Source organism: Cyanistes caeruleus, chromosome Z (genome assembly GCF_971803275.1).
Source record: "Cyanistes caeruleus chromosome Z, bCyaCae1.hap1.1, whole genome shotgun sequence".
NCBI classification, from domain to species: domain Eukaryota; kingdom Metazoa; phylum Chordata; class Aves; order Passeriformes; family Paridae; genus Cyanistes; species Cyanistes caeruleus.
Genome location: NC_141732.1, coordinates 39,162,252 through 39,183,665, shown reverse-complemented (window position 1 = coordinate 39,183,665; position 21,414 = coordinate 39,162,252). Strand labels below are relative to the sequence as shown.

At 35.5% G+C, this 21,414-nt stretch overlaps 1 protein-coding gene across 11 annotated transcripts in view; it reads right to left on the bottom strand.

Annotated features, from left to right (window-relative positions):
- The window catches only part of AUH (AU RNA binding methylglutaconyl-CoA hydratase), a 149,514-nt gene that overhangs the window by 107,500 nt on the left and 20,600 nt on the right, over positions 1 to 21,414 (bottom strand). For 9 of the 11 annotated variants that reach the window (XR_015281089.1, XR_015281088.1, XR_015281086.1 and 6 more), the window contains one exon: positions 3,300 to 3,386. The exons of the other annotated variants lie outside the window; for them this stretch is intronic. Coding sequence is in view for 2 of the 9 variants with exons in the window: in XM_023944929.2 (XP_023800697.2) it covers positions 3,300 to 3,386 (87 nt within the window). In the remaining 7 variants the exon portion in view is untranslated. The remainder of the gene's footprint in view (positions 1 to 3,299; positions 3,387 to 21,414) is intronic. 11 annotated transcript variants of the gene reach the window in all.

Sequence of the window (21,414 nt, the reverse complement as noted above, 5' to 3'; positions counted from 1 at the left end):
GGGTTTCCCCCTCCCACCCTGGACCCCAAATCCTCAAAAATAAGGCTACTGGAAATCATTGTCATTTGACTTAATTTAGCCAGGCCAGTCTTGCTGTGCATAGTTATAAGAGATCTATTAAGGCTTTTCTCTCCCAATTGCTCCCAGTTTCTTGACAGCCTCACATCAGTAATGAAGTGCTTCAAGGCAGAACGTAGTAATGGACAAGCAGTCTTATAATTCTTACTATTAAAAAAAAAAAAACAGCAAAGAAAAAAATGACAAAAAAACCCAGACACACACACACACACAAACTCAAACCCCAAACAAACCTCCACAATTCTGGTATAATTTTAGCAAAAGCAACCACTGCTAAAAATAGAGGCTGTTTTCATTTCCCCCTCCCCAACTTAAAGCTCCAAGTGCCACAACTAACGGCTCTGTCCAATTTTTTCAAGCATTTATTTATAAATAAAGTAAGAAGTAAAACTACAGTCTTACTTCTTCAGCCAAATTTAGCAAGAAGTTATAAATTATTCCCATACAAATAAGTACAGTATGCTTTCAATTTACAGAAAATTCCCTTCTGCAGCTGTATTCCAAAATGATACTACAGTTTTTTACAAAACAACTAGTGTAAGGATTTTAAATGTTATGACATTGACAGAACTTAAGAAGCCAAAGGATGACAATTCTAAAAAGCTAGGTTTGTCTAGTTTTTCAACACATAACTAATCTTTATTGTATTTTATCTATACAGGTAACTTAATGGTCTTCTTTCTGAAAATATAGCTAAAAAGATGTAGCTCCTTACTAGGTCAGACATCTGAATACAAATGGAATTATCAAAACATGACCTAGTTCTGAAAAGCAAGAAGTAGAATACATTTTAAAGAGATTACAGTATTAAACTTGGATATTAAAAAAAAAAAACCAAAATAGGAGATTGGAAATATTGTTCCCTAGCTACATAACATTCTGCAGTGGTAAATATTAATTTGAAAATTGTTTCTGCTCTTCAACTGTCTCACCGCATTCTAGTTGTTGCTGGGGAAGAAAAATACTGCTATTATTTTCAATTTACAGATCAATTGGAGTGACCAAATGCAAATACAATGTCCCTATAGTTCTACATAAATTACAGTTTGTAATGACAGATCACTTCTTCAGAAGAATTAAAAAAAAAAAAAGAACCCTTGAGGAGCTGTAAAATTAATATTCACTGCTATTCATAAGGGCATCACACAATGCAGTATCTTATGCACCCAACTAACCTGAACACCTACATATATTTTTTTGAAACTGTCTACCATTTCCTGATGTAGATGATGTAGAGAATGGCATGAGACCCCCACCCAGGGTAATGCATTCAGCTCTGCAGTCCTCATCACAGGATGGACATTGACCTGCTGGTGTGAGTGTGCTCTGGACTGCACCCAGAGGAGGAACACTAAATTGATCAGAGAGATGGAGCACCTCTCCTGTGAGGAAAGGCTGACAGAATTGGGATATCCAGTCTGGAAAAGAGAAGGCTTTGGACTGACATAAATTGCAGCCTTCCAGTACCTGAAAGGAGCCTAGAAAAGAGATGGAGAGGGTTTTTTTAAAAGAATCTGTAGCAACAGGACAAGATGAACAGGAAGAGACTAGGTTTTAGGAAGAAATTTACTGTGAGAGTGGCGAGGCACCAGAACACCTTTCCCAGAGAAGCTGTGGAGGCCCCATGCCTGGAAGCATTCAAGGCCAGGCTGGATGGGGGTCTGAGAATGGTCTAGTGAAACTGACAGAGGCGAGTAATTCACTGTAAGCCTTTTAGATAACACTGAAAATTTTCTCACATATTCAGTAAATTCAGTTAAATACTCTCACAGGAACCTTAATGAAGATGAAAACAATCAAACATTTTTCTCAAACTTTTTTCAACCCTGCGGCAAAGCAAAGCATCAAATAACTGTGAACATTTTCCATTCATTCAGCGAAGAATGACAAATCCAAATATTTCTTCAGACTTTAGAAATTTTCTCACTTAAAAATTTGAAAATAATTGGTTTTTAGAAACTATTTACTAATCATGGGAAAATCTTGAAACCAGTTGCTCGTGTTTAAACACTAATAACAGCTTAAAGTATTTCCAGTAAATTCAAGCCAAGAAAGGCTGAAAAATTATTACTTAATGGTAAGAAAGTCTCCCAAAATTCTTACAAAGTAAATGAATGGAGCAACTTGTTGCCACTTGCTTGGCATTCCAATAAAAGGACAAGTACTAGCATGACATACAGTATCAGCTGCAGGAAATTAATGATCTATTCACTTCTAGGTATTTTACAGATTTCACTTATTTAAACAGCCTTGAGTGTCTACTTCACTTCAAAGACATGACAGTCATTTCAGGATATAAGTATCTCCATGAATTACCTAATCAAAGTTTCATTCTTCAGCAGGTTGTCATTAACCTAAAAAAAACCCTGCTATCCATTCATAACATTCTGCCAAACCAAAATGTGACGTAGTGTTCTTAAGGAAATGCATCTAAATAAATTTTCCAAGTAATTATTTATTCCTCAGAGTTGTGTGCCAAATTTTTAGTGACAAAATATGTTTTATGTGGAAGTTAAATGTAGAAAATTAATTCCTTAAAACTTGGAACACTATACTTCTCTTTTCAACAGATCATATTGGCAATAACCTGTTAAAAAGTAATTATAATTAAATTGATCAGCAGAGATGTAGAAATATAATTACTTGAAGGTGAATATCTAAAGTAAAACATACAGAGAAATTACTATCCTTAAAAATTGGTACAAGTTGATTAAAATCCAAAACTATTAACAGGTTTTACTATGCTAAAATATATTAAACAAAATTTTAAAATACCTTAGTGGCTAAATTTCTATTAGCAGTTGACATTTAACATGTCTAAAATGTATTAGACTGTACTAATTATACAAACCACAGGAATGCAATAGTAAAAACTGAATTCTAAAGCACTTTGATGTCAGTGAACAATTCACCCTTTATGAAAACAGCAGGTCAAATCACCTTTATTTCAGTTGAGATTTAGCTTTTCTAGCATTCTTTTAAAAAGTCCAACTCAACTTGGAACGTTTTAAAAGAATGAATGCACCATGATTCATATTTATCAATATACTCAATAATCCTTATGTGTTTCTTTCCAATTCAAGATCTGTGATCCCATACTACACAGTTAGGTATACTCTACTACCTGTCAAGAATAAACAATGCATATTTATGTCATACCTCTGATCTAGCATTCTCAGGTTAAAGTTACAAAAACATTTTTCAAGGAAGAGGTCACTTACCCAATTCATTAATAGTTGCTCTTGCCCTGGAGACAAAAGAGCTAACTTCACTTGAGTGCATTTTTGCCCTTTCCTTAAGGTCAGCACCTGTAAGTGACATTTCATATATATGTTAGCAAACTGTATACAGTACTGTAGACACATTTTCAAAAGCAAAATATTTCTTCATTTCTAAAATTTGTAAGTCTACTTGCAAACAAGGAGTTTAAATTTGTCATATAAATTTTCCATAGATTTCAAGGAAAACATGAACTGTTTATCAAGGAAAGACAAAAACAAAACGAAGAAGTTCAAAACAAACAAACAGAAAAGAGATTATCCATAACCAGATTTATATAAAAATAAAGAATATATAAATATATTCTTCCCAGTGACATTTTCTCTCATTAAAATAGTTTATGAACAGTAGCATTTATGCTTATAGTTCATCTATCATACCATTTTATTTTCCCAACTGTGTCACAAAGTCGGATAAATATGAGTTTTGCATATTGTACTCATGTTATTCTCTTATTGGTACATACACTACATACATTGCATGACTTTACATTAACAGGCTATATATATCTAAATAAAAACGCTACAATGGACCAATTTTTTCAGCTCTCTTTCCACTCATTTACTTAACTTTATTTTGGAATAAGTAATATACCATCATTTTGTTTGTCAAAAAAAAGCCACATCTTGAAAATTTTTACCTATTTCTTCACGAGTATATAAAAATTAGTTTGCTTAATAAGCATACTATAGCTAGATATGCACACAAATGTGTTATTAAAAACTCACTTATAGGAAAAAAGCTGGTATTTTCTCTCATGAGTATGTAAAAAAGATAAAACTAACAGTAGTAATAATAAGAAGAAGAATACCTAAATACAGAAGCCTGTCTTTCTTATAGATGAATAATACATAAAACAGGCAAAACCTGCACAGACATATTCATTCTCTAAAGAAGTGAAACAGTCACAAGGTAACTTAGTCTGTACTTGTTCCACTTGGTAAAAATTAACCCATTGAGCTAGTCTCTTTGCATGAAAGAAAAGGCCAAACAAGACAATAAGAGAAAAAAAAAAAAATAAAGTTTATGTTTCTCTACCCTGAGAATACTATCCATTCAGGAAAATGCACTGAACCCAGATTAAGTGAAGACTGTAGCTCAGAATTTTAAATTATGCAGTCATAGGTTTTGTTTCACCTTTTAACTTTCTGGACTTAACTCATGGTAGGTCATCCTGATCCTCTTCATCAAACACAGTTTTAGACATATCTTTGTTGACAGCATTAGTTGTAATGCTAAACAACTCTAGGCTTGCCCTGTGAAAATCAGTATCTCAATCTGACATTTTCTGGTGGACATACAGTTGTTGCTTTAAAGTACCATGCCTAATAACGCAGCTCTACATCTTTCCTCATTTAACTGTGACTTCTGCTCTCCTTCTATCTATGTCAATATAAAAACAACGAAGCATCAGTCCTGGCTGCATTTGCATATTTCCTGCTAAGTAAAGTTAAGCCTAATTTACGCTACCAGGCACTTTGCCAGAAACCTCCAAACAACCTTCTAGAATGTGCCCCTACTCCAACAGTAGGACAGGCCAGTTGAACAGTACAGGAATTAAAAACAGGAATTACTACAGTTAAGCCTGCACTGCAGAAAAATTGCAACTGCTACCTTAGTAATTTACAATAAATGCATAAAGAAATCTTGCCAGGAACTCAAAAAGCAAACAAAATTTGCATCCATAAATCTGGATAGAACTCTATATAAAACTGCAAGCAACTTTCACAAATTCATTTACATATAGAGTTCTGGAGCTAAAAGGAGCTTTTGAAATGTCATGTTTAAGAAACTAAACGGGAAGTTGCTTTAAAAGCCACATCAGCAAGCATGCGAATGAAAAAATATCATTCACTCAATATCAGCTAAAGTCTGGATCTAGCTCCTTAACTCTGTTCAAATCAGTGCCTATGTAAGAAACTGTATGCTTAATGAACAAAAACTTCTTTGGCTGTGCAATCTGACTCAAAACTTCCGCACACTGAAATCCTTCTCAGTGGGCATCCCCTCGAAAAGCATTATAAAGAAAACATCTAGAATTACTATGAAGAAAATCTCATGTCAATATGAGATTAAAGCAATTTTTGGGGTTTGATCTATTCAGACTAGAATATATGCATAGAAAAATGGATTCTTCCAAAAGAAACCTCAACTCGTCTAAAATAAAAAATACACTGCAGACTTCTTCCTTCAGTTAGAATATACATTTCCTTGAAGACATTTACATAAATTGATTATATATTTAACAAAAATCTTGTTTAGGAATGAATTAAAATATAGCTGCTAATTTAAAATTAACTATATTGGCTAGTATAAAGAAATTTCAAGTACATAGCTGATCTTAGTGACTTAACCAACTTTTGTAAACTAACATTTCCTTTTTTTAAGTGTTTCTCCCTCAGAGATATCAAGGAGATGGAAAGCGGCCTTTTGGTAGCCCTTTTTCTATTTTAGCTCTCCAAAGAACAGTAATAGTAACTGAAGCTTTCTCAGAGGGAAGAATTTTAGTCAGAAACCATTCACTGCACACCAAAAGAATATATGCCTTGGCATCCTCTGGGTCACAGGAGATAGAACTGCCACCAGCTTAACACTTTTGTTCCTGTTACAAGATTCAGCAACTGGTCAAAGAATTACTGATGATTTCTGACCCAAATAGCAAAGAACTGTTCAAATATTTCTTCAAAATCTGTTCTTAAGTTAGAAGTAGAAAAGGTTACATTTCTGAAGCTAGCCATGAAGGAGAATTCAGGTTGAACCAGAGAGTTCTGCTCTCTCAGCAACTAAAACCAAAGACCCCTCCTAGCACCCCAGGTCTTCTACTTCAAAGTCGCTGAAAATAGTGTTTGCTTAACTGCTGAGAGCAACAAAGTAGCTAAGGTTTTCAAACCACAGAAAGTCTGACACAACAAAACTCTGTGATTTTTCTACGGGCCGCAGCTGAAATCTGTGGACAGTTTGACCTATCTGCTTCTCTCACATCCACTCCCAACAGACTCCAGGGGCTCTACTGTGGGTCCATTCCTTCCCACCACACTGAACACAGAACTCTCTAAGACCTTCTACTTGAGGAGGAAAAGGGCAAATCCAAGCTACCAGGGAGTAGAGGCAAATGAACTGCTGCAGTTTTGACGGTACACTGAAATTGTGTCCCCACATCCATCTGATTTGTACTGGAGCATGAATCATTGTTTTCTCCATTTAAGCCTCCTGGCGTCTCCATGCTTTGTCCCACTAATAGATTTTCATCCACTCAGAACAGTAACAGAAGCTGTGATTTTAGGAGTCATACTCTCCAGTTCCCATTTCCCTGGCTCTCAGCATTTTATGAACTACATTTTAAAGATTGTGAAATGCCATTTTCAAATTACTAGCTGCTACCGCAGGACAAGAGAAGTGCCACAGTGAAAGACTACATTGACAGTACCATCAACCACTTCCTCCTACAGCTATATTAGCATTTGGTCAGGCACTCTCCACTTGTGAATAAATTTCTTGAATCAACTCACAGAAGTATCAATTCAAAATTTACACAGCAAACAGATAGGAAACCTGAATTTACCTGACAACCTTCTGACTGAGAGACCTTTCTCCTGAAGACAGCAGTCTTTTAGTTGTCAGCTCTGATGTCTTTCCAGATCAATTCTTGAAACTGATGTAAGGAAGATACATGCTGTTTTAAATACTGCATACTCTTGTATTGAGGTTGGTCAATCCAAAAGAAAATCTCTGCTTGATTTTGATCCAGCACTTTCTCATTTTCCTCCTCCAATATTAAAAGAAAATAGGAAATGTTTGCTTGCCTTTTTTTACTTTACATCCCCTAAATATAAAAACCCTGTCGTAATAACTCTCCTCTGCTTCGTTTCAAATTATTTGGCAATTCAATGGTTGGCTGTAATACACTGTCAGTTGAGAGAATTATCACAGCATGTGCCCGACTTCCACTTCACAATGATACCAGAGAAAATGTTTATTTGAGAAAGCCAAGGGCAGTCCAGCAAGATAGGGATATTGCTGTTATTCACCAGAATTTTTTCACCTACACATATGTATGACAAGGGTGGCTTTTAACTCAAAGAACACACCAAAGGAAACCAATTTTTACGGTGATTACTCTGACCCCATGCCTCCTGCCTTATTTGGATATTTTTACTAACTTGCTAATCAGAATTTATATACTGTTGAAAAGCTGTATGTTATGTTCGTGAAATACGTTCCAGCTATAAGCCTCACTTTCCAAATAATATAAATGCCTAGAAATCTTCCTGTATGGACTATTCTATTTGTCTTCCAAAACACACCCCAAAATGGCTAAATGAAAAAGGCAGAAAATGTAATGGTTTATATATGATACTTAAAAATTTAACTTTATTCAATAAATACTTCGTATTAAAAAGTAGGTCTTTTAGAAAGCTGGCACACCAAAATTAAACAGTGAAGTTATTCTATCAAGTGTCTGAAAGTGCTTGAATCGTCTTTTGTCTGAGAAGAAGAAAGGAAGTGACACATGCACAGGCATTTGAGATAGAATAAAGTAGTAAAATCTTAGCGCAGCAGTGTTATTGTGAGCTTGCCCTTTGATCTTACCAAACACAGATCGACCAGTTCTCAACACACCAAGATTTCAGTAAGGAGGTGACACTGGGGAATATCAGAAGACACTGTCTTGCATACTATATCCAATTCTTCTGTATCTTGTCAGCAAGAACTAAGAACATTGCAAACAGCAAAACACAAAGGCACCACCAGTCCGCTCAAACAGGTTAAGGAGCTTGTGAAGGAAACTTAACAATGCTTTCAGCTAGAAGTACAAAACACGCACTGCCTCACCGATCAAAATGCTAAGAATTCCTATGAACCCATATCCTATTCCCACATGATGCATTTAAGAAGACTATGAATTAATATTCTTCCTTCTCCACACATACTGAACTAAATAAAATACTGAGGGCAAAGGGCCAACTTTGACATACATTATAGATTAACTTATAATCACTAAAAAGGAAAATCCATTGAGGTACATGGAATTATCTTTATTTAAAAGCAGATGTGTGCAACTTCTAGAGATGCTATTCCAAGAAATCCAAGAACTTACTAGCAGGACACTAATAAACATTTAGAAGTTTAAGAATACCCCAAGAGGAAGCTGTACATACATATGCGAGGACAACACTATAGTCAATTTACATTCAAAACCAGAAAGATTTATCCGTATTTCTTTTTTTCCAAATTTCAAAGAACTTCAGAAATAAAACTTTTATATCCTGAAATCTGCTCAGGACAACTTAGCTCCCAATTTTAAAACTACAATGCCCTATGAAACAAATACATTTATTTAAAGATAGTGGCAAGTCTAACACAATGTAACTTTGTTAACACAGTACTAAGTCACGAGTAATATATACTTCCGATTTACATCCTTAAAATCCTTTCAAAAACACACAAAACAATAATTTACATTTGATTTGTAATAATATGTATTAATAATACATATTATTACATAGCATAATAATGTTATGTTCTGGTTTAGGGCAAATTTAGGAGAAAACCTCCAGATGGGGTCCCCTCCAGAAAGCAAATTCAAGTGGCCCCTCCCACAACTGGTTCAGGAAAAGGATTTCCTTGAAATGGAAAAAACTGTTTATTTAACAGAAATTGAATAATATTAAACAATAAAACCTCTCATTGTTCAATGAGATGGCAAATCCAAAAAAGTCCTTTTCATGTGGTGTAGCTTGGTTCACTCAGTCTCTTATCAGTCCCTCCAGTGCTGGAAAGTGCTGAGACCCAGGCCCTGGTGGGCCACAGGTGTGAGCTCTCGGGGTTTGGCTGGGTTTTCAGTCGAGAATGAACAGATCCAAGAAAAAAAAGAAAAAACATTCTGGGGAACTTCTCTGTCTCAGCTTGCTGAAAACTAATAGCAAAGGAGAGCTCAGTCCCACTGTCTGTCCGTGCTGCAGACAGCACAGTCCAGGAGCAGGATGCAGGGGAGTGAGTACCATTTCTGGACACAAACTGCATGCTTCTTCTTTCCCCCCCTTCACTCTCGGAGCCACTCTTAAAGGTACAGAATTTAATATAAAGCATAAATAGAACACACAGTTGGGGACACAAGCATCATAACATCATCCCAGGACATGTTACCATGTAAATTAATGATTTTTACTTTGCTTTCAACTAACATTTTTCTGTGTGTAAAGCTACATGCTTGACAAACCACAGCACAAAACAATGTCAGTCACTACAGAAATCTCTTGCCCACATAAAAGTAAAACACTAATGCTTTGCAGACAATATATGCAGGTATAACAGTAATTATTCCATTGCACCTCCAGCCAGACCCAGGATACTCAGATCATCAGTCTGTAACCATTAGAGCTATTACTGACTGTAATCCTGAACACAAATGAGTTCAGGCTGCTCAATCAAGAACAAGCAGGATGAATCATAACTATTGACAATCTAGAACACATTCCAAAATGTAACAAAAAAAAAAAAAATCACCTATTTGATAGAATAAGAGACAAGTCTAGCCTGGAGATTTATTTCTATCTTTTCATATAAAATCTCTAGCAATGACCTGGTCCAAACTTCTATCAAATGCACAGACCTAGATTAGGTTGTCCAGGGTCTTTCCAAGCCTTTAACACTGTTGGCAAGGAAGAGTCCACCATTTCTCTGGGAAAGCTATTCCTGTGATTAATTCTTAATTAATCTTCTCACACTGATTTTCTTATTATTTTTTTTAATTTGGATGTTATTCCCCTAGAGCAACCTGTGCCCACTGGCTTTTCTGTCGCTATATAAACCCTTGTAAACAGAGTATTTTTCCCTGAATCTACCTGGCATAGGAAGACCAGTTATCTCTCCCCTCTCAGCAACCTCCAACCCTCTAATCACATTATGCTGGCCTATGAAATGCTGAGCAGAATAAGCATATGCCTTGATTCGCTGATAATTCTCTTCCTGATGCAGTCCATGACACTGCCTTCTCTGCACCATGTTATACTACTACTAGCTCATGTTAAGTTTGCTGTCCCCCAGAACCAGTAAGTGCTTTGCAGCAGAGCTATATCACAGCCAGTGTGTTCGCAGACTCTTCTGCCACTTAAGTTTATTCCATTCCAGATGCAGTTCCTATTTACCTTTATTAAAACTCACACAATTCTTGTTGGTCCAATTTTTCAGCCTCTCAAGGTTTCTCAGTATGAATGTTGGCTCCTCCTTCCCAGACATCTCCCTCTTCTTCCACTTCAAAGTCATCTGCAAACTCAGGGATTGTTCAGTCCTATCATTAGAGTATTTACAAATATATTGAATAGCACTACCAGACCCAGCATCAGCTTTCAAGGAATTCCACTCTATGGACCACTAACAGTTTGACTTTGAGCAACTAACATCACATTTCTCTTTGATCTTTAGAGTTGAGACACTTTTCACAGTATATATTTTAAATTGTATCTTACCAACTTTTCTACAGGAATCCTAGGGGAGAACATATCAAGTGCCTTGTTAAAGTCAAGGTACAGAGCATCTGTAACTCTTCTTTCGTGCACTGAATAAGTGGCTTCATCACAGAAAGCATCATTTTGGTAAAGCACAATTTATCCTTGGTAGATTTGAGATGAGTTTTCACAGCCATTTTCTTTTTTGTCTTTCACAATCTTGGAGAAAACCTCAACACTTGCTCCACAATTTCCCCCTAAGATGTAGTGAGACTGACAGCTCTGCAGTTTCACAAATTTTCATTTCTGTACATGGGTATAGTATTTGACCTTCTCCAGTCACTTAGGCCTTCAATGACCTTTCAAGTAAGATAGATGGTGGACCAATTCAGATGCATCACACCAAATCCTGTTTATGTGTATGCGTCCAATTACTACAGCTGGATCTTAATTCAGTGTTTTGCCGTTAATTTTGTTGTTCCTTCTTAGCATGGAGACTTGGGAGCTGACCTTTTCCATGCAGACCAAGGCAAAGAGAAAATGGAATACTTCTATCTTCACTGTGTTGTCCATAATTAAACTGTCAGACCCTGTCTGTGCAGTGGCAGACCTACATTTTCCTTGACCTTATGTTTGGTACTAACATACTTACAGCAGTTTTTCTTGTTACTCTTGACACCTGCCAGCTCAAATACAGCTGAGCTTCTTCCATCCTAAACATATTTATGCATAACTGAGCGCTTTAGAAGTCTGTCCCATTTTCCAAGGGTGAATAAACAACTCCTCCAAAAATATAAAAAGGATATTCAAGAGATTAAAAGACAGGAGATCGGAGGTTTTTTTCAATAAAAATGAATATTCAAATCTAAATGTTTAAAAGGTAAAGAAAACACAAAATAAACTTAGAATGTACTGAATATGAGAAATGAAACATTGTTTCAGAGAGAGATCTGAAAGTTGAGGACAAAAAGTGAAAAAACATACCAAAATATCTACTAGCAATCTGCTTCCAAGGATCAGCTTCTTTCAGGAGTACTACTGAAAAGGAAGATCTTACAGAGTAGTACAACTTCACATTTTCTGTGCTCTGAGATTTTATATTTAGACTTGAAATCAAATGTGCATGTAACAGGTAAAATTTATACTGAAAGATCATTTCCTCAAAGAATCATCTGTAAAAGAATAATGTACCATTGTTAAAATATGGCTTTGCAAAACTTTTTGTTTGTTGGTTGGTTTGGTTTTTGTTTTGTTTCCTAATTCTTTAAGGACTGATTAAAAAACTAAGATTCACATTAACTTTGCCCATGCTGCAGAATACCTTGAAACTTTTCAATGAGGAAAGAATCCCACAACATTTATTCTAAGTTTCTTCAAACTCTCATGTGTTCTCATACTTATTTTTTCTTTTATGTCTATTTCTTAATTTTAAGTTAAACAGACATGATCACCATTTTTATGTGACAAACATGACTTGGATCTCTACATTTTAGTGGATTTCTGTTGCGGTTTAACCCAAGCTGGTACCTAAGAATAGCACACAGCCACTTACTCACTTCATTTCCCTTGCCAGTGGGATGGGAATGGGAATCAGGAAAAGAGTTAAGATAAGGACAATCTAATAATGACAGTAAAATAAGAATAACTGTCTTCATACTGACAACAACAATAGCAATGTATATAACAAAAAAGAGAGAAATGAAGGCCAGGGAAAAAAACACAGGATGTACAGTGGATCACCACTCAGCCTGCCTGTCCCCCAACAGCAGTCAGCAGTTCTCAGCCAACTGCCCCCAGTTTATAAACTGGGCATGATATTACATGGTAGGAAATATCCCTTTGGCCAGTTTGGGCCAGCTGTCCTGGCTGTGATCCCTCTCAGTTTCTTGTGCACCTGCAAAGCTTTTGGCTTTGGGTAAGCACTACTTAGCAACAACCAAAACATCAGTGTGTTCTCAATATTATTCTCATTTGAATCCAAACAACAGCACTGTAGCAGCTACTAGACAGAAAATTAACTCTGTCCCACCCAAAACTATGTAATGATTTCAACAACGGTAGGAATCAAAAAAACACAACAGTAAAGAAATCAGTACCATATACCACAAAATACTAAGCAAGTGCTTAAAATCTCCACACATAAAATGGAATGAAGAACTTCAAAACTTACATAAAAGTATTCACAACTCTATTTTCCAGACGCGCAAAATTCTTAGAAAGTCAGCAACTGCAAAGATCCAAAACAATTTGAAACTAATGTAAGTAAGGGGACATATGCATTAGGAAGACATCTGAGTATGCAACACATAAAAACCTAAAAAGTAAAACCAGAGCACTATCACTAGATTCAGCTTTAACAGTGAATTAATATACTCAGAACAGGCTCAGAAGTGCCAAAGAGCTATAAACAAACAGTCACTGGCTGAAAACACAGACCTTGGCCCTTTGCCCATCTAATTGGGTTATCTCTCAATCTCTGGTATTGTTACTCAAACATACTAAGGTGATTATGACATATTTTTCATAATTGCCTGTTAAATATAACTTTATTTAAGAAACTAGTTCATAATATATGGTTAATGCGTCTTTCATAACTTGGGAGAAAGCACCTTTCTAACTCAGTAGTTACCTTCGGAGTAACTACTTTCAGTTGTAGCCATTTGCTTACTAAAGAGCAACCATCAAACCTGTTGCACATCTGTACTGACACAAATCATTGCAAACACCACCTGAACTGAGTACAAAGGGAAATGCATTCACATATAAAAATAATAAAAAGAAAGCTCTATTCTAAATTTCAAAATAAAATGAGAAAAATGCTCACTGCAATCATTTTAATTGATGAAAAAACACTGGCATGAAGGCTGACATGTATATTTCCTACATAAGAAAGTAATTTAAACTAATAAAAACTTTTTTTTTTCCTGTATGCTGTATGTTCCTGAAGTTACCTAAATGTGGATATACAATTTTTAAGCCAAAATGGATATTGATATTCTTCCATGTAAGACTGGCTATCCTAATTGATTAGCATGACTTGATATCTGCAGTTTTTGCACATATGCCCTCTGTGCCACAGAAACATTCCTGAGAACCATCCAACTGTGGAAAACAAACAAAATGTCTGCAACTCCTATATATTTAAGCCTAAGGCAAGATGCCAGTCCTAAACATTCCACGTGGTAAAATGGCAGCATTATGGCTGCAATGTAAATTATCTTACATATACTGCAATAATTTACACGCAGATCAGCATATTTAAAGCACTATCGGCTATATCAGTTCTCCTGATATTTCAGAAGATGGCGGGGGGGGGGGAGAGGGGGGTTGCCTATTTTTTTTTTTTCTTTTAAGCTTTTGAAATTTGATACTTTCTAAAAGGCCCAGGTGCTACTTCACACTGGTTTCTACCTAAAATCCAGGAATCCTGAATATAAACAACTAACTTCATATTTAAAGGGTCTACAATCTTCCTCCAATGCCTATGCAAATTCAGTTCAGCTACAGATTAAAGTCAGTTGGCTCTTTTTCCATCCTGTGTGTCCAGCTCTAAATTTAGACATACACAACAATATTCCCTGCTAATCTCTTCAGCTGCAAAAAAAAAAAAAAAGTTTACACCTCACACATTTCCTGAATTCATCTTCACCTGCAGGAGCAGGGAAAAAAAGAAACCTTATAACGATACAAAACTAATCTCTTATAAATAAAGTAATTTTCTTCCCAAACACCAACCAGCTTTCTTTGTGAATCTTCCATCACCCAGTCACTCCCCAGTCCTTATTCTCTTACAGCTCCTATTACAACAGGACTTCCTGAAGTTTACTTCATGAAACAGACCAGTTGTGCTGGTTTTGGCTAGGGTAGAATTAATTTTTTTCCTTTTCAGCTGGATTGGGGCTGTTTTGGATTTCTGATGAGCACAGAGTTGATAATATTGAGCTGTTCTTGTTATTGTTGAGCAGGGCTTACACAGAGCCAAGACCTTTTCAGTTTTTTGTACTACCATGCTGGTGAGGAGACTGGGAATGCATCAGAGACAGGACACAGACAGGACAGGTGACTACAACTGACCAAGGGGATATTCCAGACATGTGACATCATGTTCATGTAATACAGTGTCATGGAAGAAGGAGGAAAATAAGGAAATTTGGAGTCCAGTTTTCTTTCCATTTTTCTTTCCAAGTCACCGGCACACTTAACGTGTGCTCTCCTGTCGAAGGCTGAACACCTGCCTGTCCATGGGAAGAGGTGAATGAATGCCTTGTTTTATTTTCTTGTGCCCACAGATGTTCATTTCCCACTTAAACTGTCTTTATCTCAGTCCATAGGTTTTATACCTTTTACTCTTCCAATTCACTCTCTAATTCCACTGATAAGGGCATGAGCAACCAGCTGCGTGTGCTTAGTTCTCAGCACTAAGTTCTGGGGTTAAACCACAATGCATCCTCATGCATTTCCACAACCAGTGGAAATGCATGAGGATAGGACAGTTACATGTTTCTAAATAAATAGAAATAGTAAATTAAGACATTATTTTTGATTCTGTGCTGTGTCTCAGTTGTACAGATTTCTGTCAGGCTAACAAATCAGGACCACCAGAAGACCAGCACAAAGGCTATATCATTTTTGACTCTCAGATTGACATAAAATCAACGGAGAAGATCCAGAAAGAGAAAATGGTGGTAGCAGTAGTGAAGGTGAGCTGGGATCCACAACCATGGGCCTTTAAAACAATCAAATCACGACAAACATGTGTGCTCCAAGCTTACAATAATATCTTCTAAAATATCCCAACTACAGGACAAGATTGTGAGTTTACAACTCACATCATGGCAAAGATATATATCAGCATTTAATAAAAATCAATGTAAGTTGCAATCATTGTTAAATATAGAGCCTTTTCTTTAAAAAAAAAAAAAATAAAGCTTTTTCATATAACAATTGTATTTCTACATTATTTCTACACAAGCATTACAGAAGTACTTAGTACTTCTTTAGTTGTGGTAGTCTGAAAACTCAACTTCAACTTCCCCAAACAACTTTTCATTTTCAAATTTAACCTTTACTAGGAGAAGTTCTACATTAAACATAACTGTAATTCTAACAGAATAACAAAGTTCATGTTATACAACAGCAACAACTGTATTTTTACCCTATTTAGTTCCAAAGTAAAGGTGCAATTGTTAATTGTGATTTCTATTAATTCTACATCTTCCAATACAAAAGCCTCTGAAGAGATCAACACTGTAGTTTGTTTTTTTTTTTACAAAAAATTATAATTAATTTACTTAAAAGAATAATCATATATGGCTATTCTAACAACACTACCACTGGAAAAAATAGCATTAATGAAGTGCCACATCTTATTTGCGTCAATTGCAGCAGCTTAGCAGTAAAGTCTTCCAACATCTATAGTAACAACTGACATACAGTTTTCTATCTTCTGATTCACAAGAAAGCATTTCCAAAACTTTCTAGTGGTGAGACTCTTCATCTTTCTTCTCAAACCTTAAATGAATATTCAGACCAAATATTCTTAGTAAATACTACTAAGCCTTACAATTCAAAAAAATATGAACACACCCAGAATTCTCAGCAACCTGTTTGTTCCACTTTGATTTCTAGTAAATTCAGCATCAGAAAAAAGACATTTCATAGCACTATCACAGATGACTGACTCAAATATTTTGCATATACTGTACCTCTGAGCATTGCAGATACAGGGTTTTAATATTAAAAGGAATCAATACTGATGGCTTAATCTTTTTTTGATTAGCAGTAAGTACAAAAATAGTTTACTAGCAGCACACCAAGTTTTATGAGCTGTAAACAGAAAAGAAGGAAGTGTGCTGTGTGGTAGAGAAAGTCATCATTTCTTCTTTAGAAGTCCTGAAGTCTGTATGCTACCATAAATGTTATTTAAGAAAGGAGGAGTTTTTCCTGAGAAAAAACATGGTTTGAACTGCTAGATCACTTGAATGCAGATGAAGATATGGGTGAAATTCTTGTCCACTGCTTTCCATTTCTTCCCTTGATTTTGCAGGCATCACCCTGTATCTCTTTGGCTTTTTTTTTTTTTTTCTCCCCCAATGATCTATATTTGTCATGATCATATACTAGCTGTAAACTTCCCACAGATCATGATTCAATGACACTGAATTCTGTGCTGCGATACAGCAAGTGATACTTTCAGTGCAACATTTAAAGAAGCTGGTAAATAATATATACAGTATATGAAAATAAAGACGCCTTGTAAAGAATATCTGCAGAAAATAATCACATTCTGTTGCCTCCAAATTGCAAAATGACCATTCTCTGCATACATCAGACTGCAAAACAAACTTGAAGGAAGACCTGATGTAATGGTCTTAGAAAGACTGTATGAGGTAAAAACTGATTTTGGCTAGAAACCTTTTCAAGCTACACTAGGTAAGAAGAACAGGAATTTTTGTGAGAAAACCCCAATGGATGATTAAAGATATAGTGCTCTGGGTTAAAGACATAGAGCTCAGCTTCGGCCACTCTAACTCTCTTCAGAAAAAACAAAAACAAACAAACATTGAAATGGCTGGCATTCCTGCACAAACATCTCTGGCTCAAATTAATACTGGGGCAGCACTCAAGGACAAAGTCTTCCCATTCTACATAGCAGAACATGTTCTTCTGTGTGAAATTAAGGACAAGTAAGTAAGCCATGAACAGACACATCTCTTAATTATCCTTTGTTCACACAAAACTCAGATACGAAAACAGCAGCTGCAATTCTATTTGTCAGTACACAAAGTTAAGTAGTTCAGAAGCAGTACTTCCCCTCACTCCCAGTGTCCCCAAAGGCTTCAAACTGACTCAGAAAAATAAATCAAAGAGCTTGCAAATAGCAACATTTCCTATCCATTTAATATATTTTAGGCATAAATATTGAAAACTAAATTCTATTTTCTAAGGATTTGTCATTTTAAAATACTTCAGAGATATTTGATCGCTTCTATTTTTAAAAGACCATCCAATAGACTTGTCAGCAAATTACTTTAGAGAAAGAAAGGAAAGGAAAAGGACATCCAACATGGGAGTATTACCTGCCATCTGGAGGGGTTTAACAAATTATACAGACTGGTGATATTTGCACCCAGAGCTCAATCACTTAAAAACCATGCCAGTCCATATGCATTTACTAAATTCCAGCTGGTGACAAGAACCCCACAAAGAAATCTTAAAATATCAAAAAAATATTATTTTAGATCTAAATTTTTTATATCCTACAAAAGTCTGACACTTCACTTTTAATATGAACTACATACATTAGATTGGAAGATTCTGAGGGAAATTGTAGACAGCTATCTACCTGCTGACAGACAATAGAGAATAGAAATTTTCACTTCCTTGAAGTTGCAAAATAAAGCTCTAATTCTAGGTAGAAAATTAGATTAAAGAATGTAAAAGTGACATACAGGATGCTAAATTAGTAGCTGGAACCAGTAGATAAACAGATAATGAGGAACATAAGTGGTTTTTGTGGCAAAGTTAAGCAACAAGAAACAACAGTGCATGACCTAAGAAGTTCAAAGCAAAGTCCTTACAACACTGGGGGCACCCAGTGAATACAACGACCAGAGACCCCTATGGACAACACTCTAGGATCATAAAAGGACTTCCAGTAGAAGGCAGATGCATGCAAATTAGTTCTGGGAAAAGTGATGTTTATGTATTACCTAGGAAGTATGCTGTAATGAATATGTATGATCATGATGGAATAAATACCCTGTTGTAAAGTTTCATGACACACATTCAATTAGAGGAAAAATCCTCAGAATGTGTCCAGACCTCCAATAAACAATGTCTGATTTCTAATACCTCAAATTGTGTTAAAAGTTAATTTTTAGCCAACTTCAGTATCAATGCAGCTTTTTATCATTAATAAGCTTTGGGGGAACTGCATTTTGTTACAAGAGGCAGGATCTGACTAGAAGTCACAGCATTTCTTTCGTTTGTCTTATAAATTTTGTGCAAGACAACAAAAGAGTTGCCTGAGCTGTATAAACAGAAGCACCCATGTATTTCTATTTATTAAATCACACACATTGAATCAGTTTTTGACTAGGAAAAAAAGTAAAAATTTTACAAGGAGAAAAATCAAAATAGAAATTTCAGAATTCATTCATTTTCATACTGCCTATATTACTTAAACAAATAAATTTTTAATGATTTAATACATTTTTAAATGTTCAAAACAAAAGTCCATAGACTGTACATTAAAAAAAAAATCTACATACAAAATTCAAACCATTTTCACTATGGACAGGTCTCTACATTTTCCTGTATCACTTCATGAATATATTATAAAGGTAAGGTTACACATGCATATATATAAGCAACTCCATGCAGCGTGTATGTAAATTCAGCTACTATTTTCTCCTTCAGCTTTCAAGAGCTGCACATTCAATTTAGATGCTACCAAAAAAAAAAAAAAAATCTTTTACTGCAGTAAATATACAACAAAGGTATTCTTAAAGTAAACCAGTGTCAGCTGCAGGCCAAGACAAGCAAGTAAGAAATTTTAATTACTGGAAGTTTTTCTTCATATTTGTGGCAATTAACACACATATATATAGCTGCATTGTGTCCAATTCTATGCCATTTATAAAAACAGATGTGAAACTGACTGTTGCAAACTGTCTTAAGATTCAGATATTATAGATTCAGATATGTGTAAGTACCTCTGCTACATGCCATTTTTATTCACGCTCTTCAAAAGCAAATGGGAAAGAATTCTTTACCATGTAATAACTATTTTTGCCATGTGTTGCGCACATATATTCTATTTCCAGCACACTACTACCAAGCACATGAGATCAGATTATTTTTGCCAGCAGGTTTTCTCTGCCAAAGATATAAATGGCTAAGCAGGCTCAGTTCCCTCACCAATAAAGAAATCAGGTGCCACAGGCACTTAGTACTCCAGAGAAAAGCATTATTTAATACATACAGTGCACTGTGACAATCTGCCTCAGAAAACCATGAAGAAAACTAGCATCCTTTCTTCACAAATCAACATGACAAATACCCACAGATCTGAAATGAGCATTTCAAATAGAAGTGAGTACTCAATTTGACATAATATTTATGGAAGAATTCTGGACCTTAGATACTGCAGTGGAAAGTCAAATGTTCAGAAAACAAAAGAAACTAAGAGGAATTAAGTCCTTCATCTAAGAACAAATGCATTTACCAGGGCCTCGCCAAATCAGTCTTATCAATTTAGTATGATCAGGCCTAATCAATAATCTGTAACTTCCTGTTAAAGTGATCTTCACATGGTTTTAGTCCTTTAAAACCATAAAGTTTTAAACCATTTTATATAGATCACAGATGAGCGAGTTTAAGTTCTGTAAAAAAATTTGATCCATGAGCATGCTATTGCTCTCTTTTTAACTAAGATTTGAACAGTGAAAATTACATTAGCTAAAATAGCTAGCCTCCACCATAATCATGTCAAAATGGCTCTTGTATTATGAAATCAGAGCATTGTTCAGGCTGAAAAAGACCTTCAAGATCATCAAGTCAAACCTTTTACTTTGCCCGTATCCCTGAGTGCCATATCTAAACACCTTTTAAATACCTCCAGAGATCTTGCTGGACTCAACCAATTTGCTCAACACCCCTACAAACCCATTAAAATTGTCAAACCATCAACAACATGCTACTACAAAAATGACAGAATTCCACTTAATACAGTCCTCTGTGTTTTCTGAACAATTATATAAAACTCAGTTTCAAAATATGCGAAGTTGTCTTGGAAATCTAAAAATGTGTATGTTACAGAGAGCGCAAGTTGAAAAGAAAAGGTTCCTGGATAGTTATGATAATAACCCAGCTCTCAAGAGATTTGAAAAAAAGAAAAAAAAAAAGTAAAATATTAAATATTTTCATTCTTAAATATAGGTAACTTTTTCTCCATTCCAAGATTTGAAATTACAGGCTTAAAGCAAAACCACATTGCTGGTGAAGGTCTATAAAGAAAGACAGCCAAACAGTATTTTGAAATTCAGAAATGTATCTCAAATTTATAATATAATACCTAATATCCTACGGCGTTGCAATTCCAGACTCCAAATAAAAATGCAACACTTTTTGTTGTGTTCTTACATGAAGTGGTGAGAATAACAATACCTGTAAATCATCTCTCAGAGTTTCTCTAACTGCTAACCATGAAGGGTTAGAAGTACAGAAAGAATCTTCTTCCAAATCCTAGATTTCTACCAAAAGAATGCCAATGGTACTTTTGGATTAAAAATAACTAAGGAGCACCTCCCTAAATACTAAGTTCTTAATTAAGAATTCACCACGATATTCTGAAAATAGAATGGGAAAAAAGAATAACTGTCAAGGGCTGCAACACCTGTCAGAATAGGCTTAAAGTGACTTCAAGCATCCCTCTAGCAAGGCTAAAAAGGAGTAGGGGAGCATTACAGCAATGTTAGTATTCATTACCATACAGGACATTTTTGGAACTAATCCAGCTAATGACTCCAGATTTAATTTTTCATGTCATACAAAGCCATAGTTTTGTACTGCTTGACTCTGGATAGCAGGTAAGCCTGCACTCCAT